Here is a 14,527-nt window from a genome sequence, read left to right on the forward strand (position 1 = left end):
TCATCAGGTATCCTATGGAAAGGAGAAGGGCCACAGTCTGGTTGTTACACCAGAAGTTAATGGTTGTCTGTAGGAGGAATGCATATGGTGGAGTCCAAACAATAAAAGGTTGGAATATGAGCCAGGCCGTAGTAGACAGAGACACCTGCTCACACGCAGCATCTGATGAAGGCAAAAACACGACAGGACAGGGCGATACACAATCACAGCAAAAACACGACAGGACAGGGCGAAACGCAATCACAGCATGGGGACGGAACACAAAGGAATAAATAGGGACTCTAATCGAACAGGTGTGGGACGACTAAATGATGATTAGGGAATAGGAACAGCTGGGAGCAGGAACGGAACGATAGAGAGAAGAGAGAGCAAAACCACACGACAGAATGGGGAGCACAGGGGACATGATAATAAATGACAAACACACAATCACAGCAAAAACATGGAATGTTTGTGAGGGATGTTGTGTGAGGGAAAGGCAATCACATGGTTGTGGTCACTGATAAGGGTGGAGAGTTGTGGATTAGAGAGGAATGGTGGCCGAGGTCAGGTCAGGTCACATTAAGGGAGAAGGAGCAGTTTATTACCCACATCACTTAACTTCCTGCCTAGCAATAAATAATTCATGTTCAGAGGGAAGGAGGAGACTTAATCTAAATTGGGGTATATATACACTTGTGCTGTTGGGAACACCATCTTGGTCTGTTCAGCTGTCTGACCCATTGGGTGAATAAACTTGGTTTGAGCTTTTAATAGTTTTTACCCTGTCATTTAGAACCTAACACATCTATAATTGGATCACTCACAATAATTTAAACATGAATGTTCAATACCATAGTACATTTCAACACATGAGGACATAATATTACATAAAAAGCATTTAACGAATAACGATTATGAAAATAGCCCTCAACATTCTAATTACTGAGCGTGCATGCCGGTCACATTCGCATAGTTATCCATAATGAGAACGTGCAGTTCACTCACACAATCCGCGGTGGTGAGTAGGGGCTGGCGATACAATACTTTAAACTCTATTAAACAATGTTTACATTTCTTCTCGTGTGTGATATTTTGTGAAATAACTGTTGGACATGTTAAATGATAGGAATATGTTTGAAAATGCTAGCAAAATGAACAAACAGCAATGATTTGCAAATTGTGGTTGGCGCCAGATGAGGGAAATGTGTTGGAGTGGAGTGTCAGAAATGTCATTACACTCCTCTTTGGGTGCTATACCTCAAGCTCACCTATGGGTTTCTGCATTGCCACATTAAACATTTGACACAACTCCACTTTTTTTTTATGGCCCCCCGGTTCCTGCACTGCTCCCCCTCCCTGCATCTTTGCCCTCCTTCCTCTTCCCATTTTCTCCCCCTCGTTTACTTTCTTCTCAATGGTCAACCTCTACATACATTTCACTTTCTCTCCATCTGTCACTTTTTTCTGAACCTCATTCTGAGAAAATACTCAATCAACAAACTGTTCTCTGCAAACTCATGTCTGAAAGGATTGTACAGATTTTGGGCATTTGTTCAGCTTGGCTCTGCCTAATTTGACATCCCTCCCTGTCCCCATCTCTTTTGATATGACTATGTTATTCTCTCTGGCTTTCTTTGAATTTTGCTTCTAAAGCAGCTGGGAAAATGAGGCAGTTTAGAATAGAAAACTTTGTATTAGCCTTGTACTCTGTGTTTTTTGGTTCATGCAAACACCAGGGGTGTAGGCCTATTCACTAACAAACAAACAGAACGGAAGCAAACAGAACATAACAGGGACGGAATTTATCCAATATAAATATTTGTTTTCTGTGCAAAACATTTTCTGTATTTTACTTCTTCGGGATCGGTGTCCCTTCCGCAGGACGGTTGAGCTAATGTAGGCTAATGCGATTGGCATGAGGTTGTAAGTAGCAAGAACATTTCCCAGGACATAGACATATCTGATATTGGCAGAAAGCTTAAATTCTTGTTAATCTAACTGCACTGTCCAATTTTCAGTAGCTATTAGAGTGAAAATATACCATGCTATTGTTGTTGTTGTTTTTTTAACCTTTATTTAACCAGGCAAGTCAGTTAAGAACAAATTCTTATTTTCAATGACGGCCTGTTTGAGGACAGCGCACAATTTTGAACATGAAAAGTTATTAATAAACAAATTAGGCACACTTGGACAGTCTTAATACCAAATTTTGAACAGAAATACAATGGTTCATTGGATCCGTCTAAAACTTTGCACATACACTGCTGCCATCTATTGGCCAAAATCTAAATTGCAACTGGGCTGGAATAATACATCATGGCCTTTCTCTTGCATTTCAAAGATGGTACAAAAAATACAAAAGAAAGGTTGTTTTTTGCTTTGTATTATCTTTTACCAGATCTATTGTGTCATATTCTCCTATGTTCCTTTCACACTTCCACAAACTTCGAAGTGTTTCCATTCAAATGCTACCAAGAATATACATATCCTTGCTTCAGGGCCTGAGCTACAGACAGTTAGATTTGGGTATGTCATTTTAGGCTAAAATTGAAAAAAGGGGTGGATCCTTAAGAGGTTTTAACTGTTTCAGTTGCAAAACGCTTTGCTACGGTGTGTGACTAATGAATACACCCCTGACATTTATTACTGCGCTTTGGCTCATACTATCCCTTAGCAAGAGGTTGCACAGCATATTCGTAGCATAAAATAACTGTGTTCACATCTCTTAAACGAGCTATGTGGATTACCATTGTAGAAAAGTCTAAGCAAATTAGTCTTTACAAAGTGTACTTTTAATAAGATCAATCCACTTCTGTTCGGCATTGATTTCCTGTGTTTCTTGTCCCAGCTGTTGAAGCCAATCAAATACTAGTCACCTTTAAACCACAGAATTGAGAACATGTTTTTTTAATGGGTTATTTCCTGAAAATTAATTTGAAAAAGGATTTCAAATTCAGCAGGCTCAAAATACACCACAGTAGAAATTGAACTGCTGAATCTAAATTAAGTCAACTTTTTGTAGGGTATTATGCAATCGTTCAGTGTTTCCACCTTGCTTTTTTAGGCACATTAAGGTGTAAAAAAGAGGCAAAGAAATGGCTAGAGGGTATCCACTCCACCTAAACAATGCTAAGGAAAACACAAATTCCTTACAATTACATATTACCATATTAATCCCATTTTTTTTAATCCCCCTACTTCCCTCCTCCTCTAACCCCCAGGTCTAAGGACCTGATCAAGGAAGCCATATTGGATAATGACTTCATGAAGAACCTGGAGCTGTCTCAGATCCAGGAGATCGTGGACTGCATGTACCCTGTGGAGTATGGCAAAGACAGCTGTATCATCAAGGAAGGTGACGTGGGCTCACTGGTCTACGTCATGGAAGGTAAATACCGTAGCTTTACTCTCTCCCTGCGTCACACACTGTGATGTTTATGTCTGGTATTGGGGTTGTTTGAAGCTCTTAAATGTTGTTTGAAACAGGAAATGACAAGCATTATTGGGAATTAACGTTACAGTTATGAGATCAGGGCTTGACCCCTCTGTCCAGACTGGGTCTCAAGGGATTTTGGAATGTGCCATTTAGTTTAATGCTTTACCACAATGACATTGTATTAAAGAAGTCCTACATAAATAAAACCTTCACAGAGCACCTTTTCCTTTCCGTAATCACCACAGGCTTGACTTCTAGGATTCTGGAATGGGGCAATTTAGACAAATGTTTGTGTCTAAAATTTTAGGAAAGATAAGTGAATTTAAGTGATCTTGTTAATGAAAAAGCCACTGCCCTGCACTATAAACCTCTACCGACCCTTAGCAATAGTAATTTGAAACATTATTAAAAGTTATCTGTTTGCAATAGTGTTATCTTTGCTTGTCTATGGGGGATACTACTCACAGATTAATGTGTGTGTGTAATAGTTAGTGTGGCATTTAAAGTTAATTAGAGCGATTATTGATTGACGCCAGTGGAGGAGCAGTCCACTGATTTAAATGATGTCATCTGCAGCAGCTTTTATGGATTCTAGGTGCCTTATTGGATAAACATTTGGTAAGATTTTTTATTTATTTTTGTCATGCAGTAAACATTGTGTTGTCAATTTAAATGAACCCAAACAGGCTTTTGCTCTCTTTAGATCTGGAATCCCCATCACGGCCAATGCTGACTGAATATATTTGACAATATAAAATCAATACAGTCCCAACATCTCTGAAATAGCAGCACATAGTGTACATGAATTGAGTATATTGGGGGAAAAAGTCTGGTACACATTTCTATTGTGGTCCTCTAGCTCGGCTAATCCTCTCCACCTGTAAAGACGAGTGGCATGTGTTGAAGGAAGCACACTATGTTGACTGAGCTGTCTCATTGTCACTGACACAGTGTCACTGACATTGACGGCTCTTCAACAGGAAGGCTGCTAAAATAAATTCCTCCCATGTTACTTTGAGTTTAGGAGAGACAGCTCGTTTCTTCGCCTGTAGACTTATAATATGAACACCTCAAGAGGTAGATATCAGCACTGCGGCATTTAAAGTTGATTATGTATATGAGAAGGTTAGCCTTCATCAGATTGACAGCATCAGCGAGATTGTGGGTGTGCAGATATTTTCAGATTGTATTGTTTATATACAGGATGGGTGTGTGTGATGTAGGTGGAATCTACTCAGGGGTAATTTGCCTCAAGGTGGGCTGTGTATAGATAGGGCATTGGGCCACCACGGGCTGCCAGAATAGCTTCAATGCACCTTGGTATAGATTCTACAAGTGTCTGGAACTCTATTTGAGGGATGCGACACCATATGTCCATGGGGAATTTCATAATTTGGTGTTTTACACACACACTCGTGCGGACACACACACCCTTTAATTAACCTCCCTATATGCTTATTTGAGACCCCTCTTTCAAAGTCTCTGTGATCCCTTCTTCTAGCCATGGTAGCCAAAATAATGGGCAAGTGGGCATTTGTATACATGACCCCAAGCATGATGTGATGTTACTTGTTTAATTAACTCAGGAACAGCACCTGTGTGGAAGGACCTGCTTTCAACATACTCAGCACCCCTCATTTACTGAAGTGTTTCCTTTATTTTGGCAGTTACATGTACCTCATTGATCAATACCACCTATACTTTCCCATTAGTTTGACTTAGACACCAAACTAGTTCTGAAATCAAGACACACACACACACACACACACACACACACACACACACACACACACACACACACACACACACACACACACACACACACACACACACACACACACACACACACACACACACACTAGTGTGTATGTATTTTTGTGTCTGCATTTTTCACTGTGTGTGTGGTATTCGATATCACCATCTGCATCAATAGAGTTGGATCTCCTGTTGAGTGCAAGTGTCTCCCTCACCACATGATAATACATCTCCCCACAGGATGGACACATTCAGACAGATGATGTGGAGCATGCTTCAGAGGGTTTGTTTGGAGACTGGGTTTTTCTCAGTGACAAACACATAGTAAAAGGTGCTTTCTCAATAAAAGGTTTATGAATTGGCTTGAGAGGCTTGATACTTTGACATTTAAACGTTTTAAATATAACCTTTATTTGAATGAAAGGCGATTAAAACGGTGTTGGATACAGCCTTTATTTACCCTGCTCCCTCCTTTCATTCAACCACTTCTCAGCTCTTTCTTGACATCTTCAATTTTAATGACTTACCTGAGCTCTTTTGTGTGTAGGAGACCTCTCCTAACCTTCTGTCCTTACTTCAGCTGTACGTTTCTACCTATACTCAATCTGCTCCAGTGGTAAATGTTAGGAGTTTCACCCTGAGGTCAAGAGCGTTGATTTAAGTGGGAAAAGGTCCAGTCTGTGACCTTTAAGCAGGACTGTCGACAGGACTGCTGGCCGTGGCCTTGCCAAGCCTTTGACAGCCAGCATCCTCTGGCCTTTATTTCTGCTGTCAGTAGCTATGTTTCCATTAACTTGTCCAATGATTTTTTTTTGTCGACATTTAGACTTTGCATAGAAAATAGATTTGACAATTGCCTGCTATGGTGCGTTCCCTTTAACTATCTTTGCTTTGATAAAAACAGCTGGACATAGTGATGTAAAAGCCAGCAGATAAATAATTGCAATAATTTACAAATATTTGCCATGTTCTAATAATTCTCATGTGCCAATTTATCTTCAAGGCCCATGCCATGGGGAAACTTGCCCTCCTGTAGATCTGAACTAATTGGATGGGGAAACTTGCCCTCCTGTAGATCTGCACTAATTGGATGGGGAAACTTGCCCTCCTGTAGATCTGCACTAATTGGATGGGGAAACTTGCATCCAGCCATCCAGAAAAGCAAGGCAAATTCATTCATCCATTCTTTAAAGTCAGGACAAGGATCCTGCAAAGAAATATAATTTTTATAGTTGAAAGTATATTTAGCAGGCAGTAGGCATTTAGAATTAAATGTGGAGTGGAGCTTCATACCGACGTCTTGACATCATGTGTTCTGCGTACCTTCAAATCATAATTTATTTCGAAAAACAGTTTCTCTCATCATTTGTCAGAATAAAAGTAAACAAAACCCACCCATGTCAAATGGATAAAAATGTTGTTGATCTTTTGAAAACGTCTCCTATATCTGCAGTTTACAATGCTTTTGTCGAATAAACCTGGGTCAATGGAAACCTGCCTATGTCACGCCCTGGTCTAAGTATTTTGTGTTTTCTTTATTATTTTGGTCAGGCCCGGGTGTGACATGGGTTTATTATGTGGTGTATTTAGTCTTGTTTTTTTTGCGTAGGTATTGGGATTGTGGTATAGTGGGGTTTTCTAGAAAAGTCTATGGTTGCCTGAAGTGGTTCTCAATCAGAGGCAGGTGTTTATCGTTGTCTCTGATTGGGAACCATATTTAGGCAGCCATATTTTTTTTGAGTGTTTCGTGGGTGATTGTTCCTGAAATGAAAAATGACCAGCGGAACCGCAATAGAGACAGAGGCGGTTGGTGATTCTCCGTCACCCTCCTGAAAGCTTCCTGTGTTCAATCTCATCCTAACCTTAGAGTGGTCCCTCCAAAAAAACTTGCACCAGTATAGGCTGTTTCGGTTTTCGTGTTACTGTTTTTGTATTGTTCGGGTTTATTCGTTATTAAACATGTATGAAAATTACCACGCTGCATTTTGGTCCGATCCTTGCTGCACCTCTTCGTCAGAGGAGGAGATAGAAGAAAACCGTAACAGCCTACTGGTGTAACTCAATTGTATCAGTGTTTGTGACTAACCGTTAGCCCCGGGGTAGCCACTCTCCAGCAGAGGATAGCTCATCAGCATAAAATCAAATCAAAGTTTGTTTGTCACGTGCGCCGAATACAACAGGTGTAGACCTTACAGTGAAATGCGTACTTACAGGCTCTAACCAATAGTTCAAAGAAGATATTAGGTGAACAATAGGTAGGTAAAGAAATAAAACAACAGTAAAAAGACAGGCTATATACAGTAGCGAGGCTATAAAAGTAGCGAGGCTACATACAGACATCGGTTAGACAGGCTGATTGAGGTAGTATAAATATCTACATGTAGATATGGTTAAAGTGACTGCATATATGATGAACAGAGAGCAGCAGTAGCGTAAAATAGGGGTTGGCGGGTGGTGGGCGGGACACAATGCAGATAGCCCGGTTAGCCAATGTGCGGGATCACTGGTTGGTCGGTCCAATTGAGGTAGTATGTACATGAATGTATAGTTAAAGTGACTATGCATATATGATTAACAGAGAGTAGCAGCAGCGTAAAAAGAGGGGTAGGTGGTTGGGGGGGCACACAATGCAAATAGTCTGGGTAGCCATTTGATTACCTGTTCAGGAGTCTTATGGTTTGGGGGTAAAAACTGTTGAGAAGTCTTTTTGTCCTAGACTTGGCACTCTGGTACCGCTTGCCATGCGGTAGTAGAGAGAACAGTCCATGACTGGGGTAGCTGGGGTATTTGACCATTTTTAGGGCCTTCCTCTGACACCGCCTGGTGTAGAGGTCCTGGATGGCAGGCAGCTTAGCCCCAGTGATGTACTGGGCCGTACGCACTACCCTCTGTAGTGCCTTGAGGTCAGAATGGGGAGTGTACATTCAGCCCTTTAAAATGGAACCAGTTTTTTGAGGATTGAATAGTTGCAGAACTTGGGCTGAGGTAAACTTACTGTGCTGTTAATTTGATGAATAATGGCCTAAATGAATGAGTTTGACATAAGTCTCTGGTCCAGTGTAGTTGACATGGAGCTGCTCTTGAACACTGGGGGTTCTGATTGGGTGATTGGGATCTGGGGATAATAATGGAGGTAATTAGATCCCATTATTATCAAGTGTTTCCTTGACAATGCAATTTACTACTCCCATTAATTTATAAATCTGTTATAATCATACATACATTTCTCACTTACTTAGAGGGCCTCAGCTGAATCTGTCTCTCTTGATCCCAAGTTTGTCCAGACTTTCCCTTCTTTTCCTCTTTTCAAAATTTCTATGAGACTAGTTCAAATCTACACTATTGGATTCAGGGGATTTAAAGTTAATGGCATATCCTGAGGGATTTAGCATTGTGTTGACACAAATCGGACACACTCCCCAATTATGTTTTTCTACCACACTTTTAAGAAATGAGAAATGTTGCATTGTGATGTATTGGTTCCTATTAGAGTTCAGTTGTTGGATTGAAGGTCTGTTTTAGATGTCACCACCACGTTCAGAACCAGTCAGATAAAAACTGACACACTTTGGCAAATAATACACACTGTCTGAGGCTTATGCGTAGTCCTTTGAAAGACGTTGTCAAATAACAGAGCATTTGCATTTTTTTTTTGTTCCTTTTCTCTAACTCTTCTGAAAGGTCAACTTTGCTTGACGCTTGATTGTATTGTTAATGTTGTGAAATACCTTAAGTTTTCCTATGATACTCTAGTTGATATTGTGCTGATATACCCCAATTCATATGTGCTCTCCTTAACCTGTTGCGACGAGCAATCCTGTATCCGGGAGCGTAATTATAGCCTCAAACTCATTACCATAACGCAACGTTAACTATTCATGAAAATCGCAAATGAAATTAAATAAATATATTGGCTCACAAGCTTAGCCTTTTGTTAACAACACTGTCATCTCAGATTTTCAAAAAATGCTTTTCAACCATAGCTACACAAGCATTTGTGTAAGAGTATTCATAGCTAGCATAGCATTAAGCCCAGCATTCAGCAGGCAACATTTTCACAAAAACAAGAAAAGCATTCAAATAAAATAATTTACCTTTGAAGAACTTCGGATGTTTTCAATGAGGAGACTCTGAGTTAGATAGCAAATGTTCAGTTTTTCCAAAAAGATTATTTGTGTAGGAGAAATCACTCCGTTTTGTTCATCACGTTTGGCTAAGAAAACCCCCCGAAAATTCAGTCATTACAACGGCAAACTTTTTTCCAAATTAACTCCATAATATCGACAGAAACATGGCAAACGTTGTTTAGAATCAATCCTCAAGGTGGTTTTCACATATCTATTTGATGATAAATCACTCGTGGCAGTTTGGTTTCTCCTCTGAACAAAATGGAAAAATGCACGCACCTGGAGATTACGCAATAGTTTCGACAGAGGACACCGAGCGGACACCTGGTAAATGTAGTCTCTTATGGTCAATTTTCCAATGATATACCTACAAATACGTCACAATGCTGCAGACACCTTGGGGAGACGACAGAAAGTGTAGGCCCATTCCTTGCGCATTCACAGCCATATAAGGAGACATTGGAACACAGCGCATTCAAAATCTCGCTCACTTCCTGTATGAAATTTCATCTTGATTTCGCCTGTAGCATTAGTTCTGTGGCACTCACAGACAATATCTTTGCAGTGTTGGAAATGTCAGAGTGTTTTCTTTACAAAGCTGTCAATTATATGCATAGTCAAGCATCTTTTCGTGACAGAATATCTTGTTTAAAACGGGAATGTTTTTCATCCAAAAATGAAATACTGCCCCCAGAGGTTCAAGAGGTTAACTGTCCCTTTTCTAGTTTTTGTTTGCATATTAATCTAATATAAAAGCAATCAGAAAATGATGCAGGTGTTTACTTTTTTCACTTTTATTGTATGATGCATATTTGATTAATGTGATAGGCTACACCCCTTAGTTTCCCTGCCACCCCCCCCCCCCTTCCATGTCACCTTATAGGCTACTTGATCTCATAGACTCAATGCAATTGACTTGAAATGCCAAGAGACAAATACTTGTTCCTGTACACTATTATGTGTGATATTCGCTGTCATAAATGATGTATTTGTGTAGCTGAACTTGAATTGTTTAAAGAAATTATGAAAGAGATTGGTGTGTTTTTTTAAATGATTTTATTATGGCATGGGGTTGTTCATTGACAGACATCTATTTGTTTAAAATCTATCACTTTATATTTTTGAGCAAAACGCTATGTATCTGTCATGTTCTTACCTTAGTTCCTTTGTTTTGTTTTTGTTTTAGTATGGTCAGGGTGTGAGTTGGGGTGGGCAGTCTATGTTCCTTTTTCTATAATTAGGGATTTCTGTTTTTGGCCTGGTATGGTTCTCAATCAGAGGCAGCTGTCAATCGTAGTCCCTGATTGAGAACCATACTTAGGTAGCCTGGTTTCACTTTTGAGTTGTAGGTGATTGTTTTCAGTGTCAGTGTTTGTTCCACACGGGACTGTTTTGTTTGTTTTGTTAATTCTCTCATTATTTTAGTGTTCAGGCAAATAAACAAGATGAACACTTACCACGCTGCGCATTGGTCCTCCGATCCTTCCTACTACTCCTCCTTGTCAGAGGAGTGTGACAGTATCTGCCTCTCTCAGATAAATAAGTAATACTGCAAGGTTTTGCACAGTCAAATATAACAAATAACTACATTTTTAATAAAGAACTGTCAAATGATACATCAATATTTAAAAATAATTATTCAAAACTGTAACGGTTTTCTTGTGTCGAAGGAGAGGCGGACCAAAACGCAGCGTGGTTATTATTCATGGTTCTTTAAAAAAGAAACTATACATGAATAGACTAACAAAACCAAGAAATGTGAAAAACCAAAACAGCCCTATCTGGTGCAAACACAGAGACAGGAACAATCACCCACAAAACCCACAAAACAGGAACAATCACCCACAAAACACCAAACAGGCTACCTAAATATGATTCCCAATCAGAGACAGAGACCTGCCTCTGAGAACCATATCAGGCCAAACATAGAAACAGACAACATAGAATGCCCACTCAGATCACACCCTGACCAAACAAAACATAGAAGCATACAAAGCAAACTATGGTCAGGGTGTGACAAAAACAGTAATATGAGCTCTGTATGTAAAACATTTACATTTGACATTTTAGTCATTCAGCAGATGCTCTTATCCAGAGTGTATTCATCATAAGATAGCTGCAGTATGGGAGACAACCACATATCAAACTCAAATATACAGGATATGAACATTCCAGTGCAGCTTAACAATCTCAACAATGGTAGCATTTAGTAAAAAAATCATACATATTTTCATACACATCTATAAATAAAAAATCTGAGAACAGTAATATTTTACAAACATGAAACAATCATTTCTGATGAGAAAACACAAATGTGAGGAATTGGTGGATGTTTGTTGTTAGATGTAGGTTTTCATGGAGTCAACCTTGCCATTGAGCACCAAGCCCAACTCTCTAAAAGACACACAAAACAATTTATCACAACTCAGTGAAGTGAAGACAACCCTGGCTTCAAGCTCTAAATGAATCTCAGAGAACAATGAATTAAACAACCCAATTAAGTTTAATGTCTTTACTTACAGCATGTTTTAAGACATACAAATATTTGATAAAATATGTGAAATGTCCAGATCAGGCTTAATGGGTACCAAGTGTACCCTTTAAGTCCATGGGTTTTCCAAATAAGTCCATCTCTTAAATAATACTTTTAAATTCATTTCCATATGTTAAAAACTTACAAACGGACATTTCTTATGTAAAATGTGAGTATATTAATCTAAAGTTATTACAATAAACAGATCAATACTATTCATAATAGAAGTAGCAATCATAACAGGGGGGTGTCCAATCATATCCATAGAGATAAATGTGGAATTAGAATTTTGTTATTGCCGACCACCTGATTCAACTAATCAACTAATCATAGACTTGAATCTAGACACGATTAGTTGAATCAGGTGTGTTATTGCTGACCACCTGATTCAACTAATCAACTAATCATAGACTTGAATCTAGACACGATTAGTTGAATCAGGTGTGTTATTGCTTGGCCATGGATTAAGGCAGCCCCTCACACCTCTCTGATGCATGCAGAAGACACATTCCAGTTGAATATATTCAGTTGTGAAACTGACTAGGTATCCCCTTTCCATTTCCACAAACCTGCACCCACACTGGCCCTCTGTGGATAAGAAGCCATACAACAAAGTACATAACAACACATTTTAATGAGTTATCTGAAAGTTGATTCATATTGCTGTACTGCAATTTTTTAAAATTATTTCAACTTGTCTTCCTAAAGCCTATCTGAAGACAGTTTCAAATCTCCCTCTCTACTGTGTGTTAAAAAGGAACATGTGGTGGACCAAAAAACAGAATCACCTGGAAGAATGAAAGACAATGCTCCCACCAAGAGTAGTCGCCTATTTTGTTAGCATTTAATCCACCACTTGTAAGTCTTTACTCCCTAATATCCCTCAAGCCTGATCTTATCCTTCTCTCTGCATCAATGGCTACCTGTCCACTCCAAACGTCTTGGTGAGAGTACAGGCGTTTTTTAATGGTTTCTAATCTTGGTAAAGCCACCATGGCTAGATGTACAATATGCATACAGTGCCTTCAGAAAGTATTCAGACCCCTTGACTTTTTCCACAATTTGTCACGCTACAGCCTTATTGTAATTTTAAAAATATTTTTTTTAATCCTCAGCAATCTACACACAATACCCCATAATGACAAGGAGAGAACAGGTTTTTAGAAATTCTTGCAAATGTATTAAGAATAAAAAAACATATTTACATACAGTACCAGTTAAAAGTTTGGACACACCTACTCATTCAAAGTTTATTTGTATTTTTTACTAATTTCTTCATTGTATAATAACATTGAAGTCATCAGATCTATGAAATAACACATATGGAATTATGTAGTAAGCCAAAAAGTGTTAAACAAATCTAAATATATTTTAGATTCTTCAAAGTAGCCACCCTTTGCCTTGATGACAGCTTTGCACAGTCTTGGCATTCTCTCAACCAGTTTCATAAACTGGTTGAAACTATAGTTTATTAACAAGAAATTTGTGGAGTGGTTGAAAAACGAGTTTTAATGACTCCAACCTAAGTGTATGTAAACTTCCGACTTCAACTGTACAGTACCAGTCAAAGGTTTGGACACCCCTACTCATTCAAGGGTTTTTCTTTATTTTGACCATTTTCTACATTGTAGAATAATAGCGAACACATCAAAACTATGAAATAACACATATGGAACATTGAAAATTATGAAGGGATGGTTCACTCGTCTTTTGAGTGAGCTTCTGGAAGTGAATGATGGAAGACAACACACCCCCTTCAACATGCATACTGCAAAAACTCATCTCGTCTCCTCTTCTTATCTTTGGTTGATATGAAAAAACAAACATGGTGGCTTGCACAAACTACCCATCGTCTGATGACTTTAGATTTCTAGAAAGTGTTTTACTCAATTACTTTGATGAATGGTGAGCTCACCCGTGATGTGATGAATGGTAAATAGTAATTGCTATTAGTTCATTCATATTATTCATTTTTGCGCCGAATACAACAGGTGTAGGTAGAACTTACCGTTAAATGCTTACTTTACAAGCCCTTTACCAAAAATGCAGTTCAAGAGAGTTAAGAAAATATTTACAAAGTAAACGAAAGTAAAAAATAATACAAAGTAACACAATGAAATAACAATAACGAGGCTATATACAGGGGGTACCAGAACTGAGTCAATGTGCAGGAGTGCAGGTTAGTCGACGCAATTTTTACACGTACTGTAGGTAGGGGTAAAGTGACTATGCATAGATAATAAACAGCAGGTAGTAGCCGTGTAAAAACAATTGGGGGGGGTCAATGCAAATTGTCCAGGTGGCCATTTCATTAATTGTTCAGCAGTCTTATGGCTTCGGGGTAGAAGCTGTTAAGGGGATTTTTGGTCCTAGACATGGCGTTCCGGTACCACTTGCCGTGCGGTAGCAGAGAGATCAGTCTATGACTTGGGTGACTGGAGTCTTTGACCATTTTTGGGCTTCCCTCTGACCGCCAGGTATATAGGTCCTGGATGGCAGGAAGCTTGGCCCCAGTGATGTACTGGGCCGTACGCAGTACCCTCTGAGGTGCCTTACGGTCAGATGCCTAGCAGTTTCCATAGCAGGCGGTGATGCAACTGGTCAGGATGTTATTGATGGTGCAGCTGTATATCTTTTTGAGGATCTGGGAACCGATGCAAAATCTTTTCAGTTTCCTGTGGAGGAAAAGGTGTT

At 39.2% G+C, this 14,527-nt stretch overlaps 1 protein-coding gene across 2 annotated transcripts in view; it reads left to right on the top strand.

Moving 5' to 3' along the window:
- The window catches only part of LOC124041256 (cGMP-dependent protein kinase 1-like), a 143,576-nt gene that overhangs the window by 28,365 nt on the left and 100,684 nt on the right, over positions 1–14,527 (top strand). For both annotated transcript variants that reach the window (XM_046358632.1, XM_046358630.1), the window contains exon 2: positions 3,204–3,370. In XM_046358632.1, coding sequence (XP_046214588.1) covers positions 3,204–3,370 — 167 coding nt within the window. The remainder of the gene's footprint in view (positions 1–3,203; positions 3,371–14,527) is intronic.

Source organism: Oncorhynchus gorbuscha, linkage group LG08, assembly GCF_021184085.1.
Source record: "Oncorhynchus gorbuscha isolate QuinsamMale2020 ecotype Even-year linkage group LG08, OgorEven_v1.0, whole genome shotgun sequence".
NCBI lineage: Eukaryota > Metazoa > Chordata > Actinopteri > Salmoniformes > Salmonidae > Oncorhynchus > Oncorhynchus gorbuscha.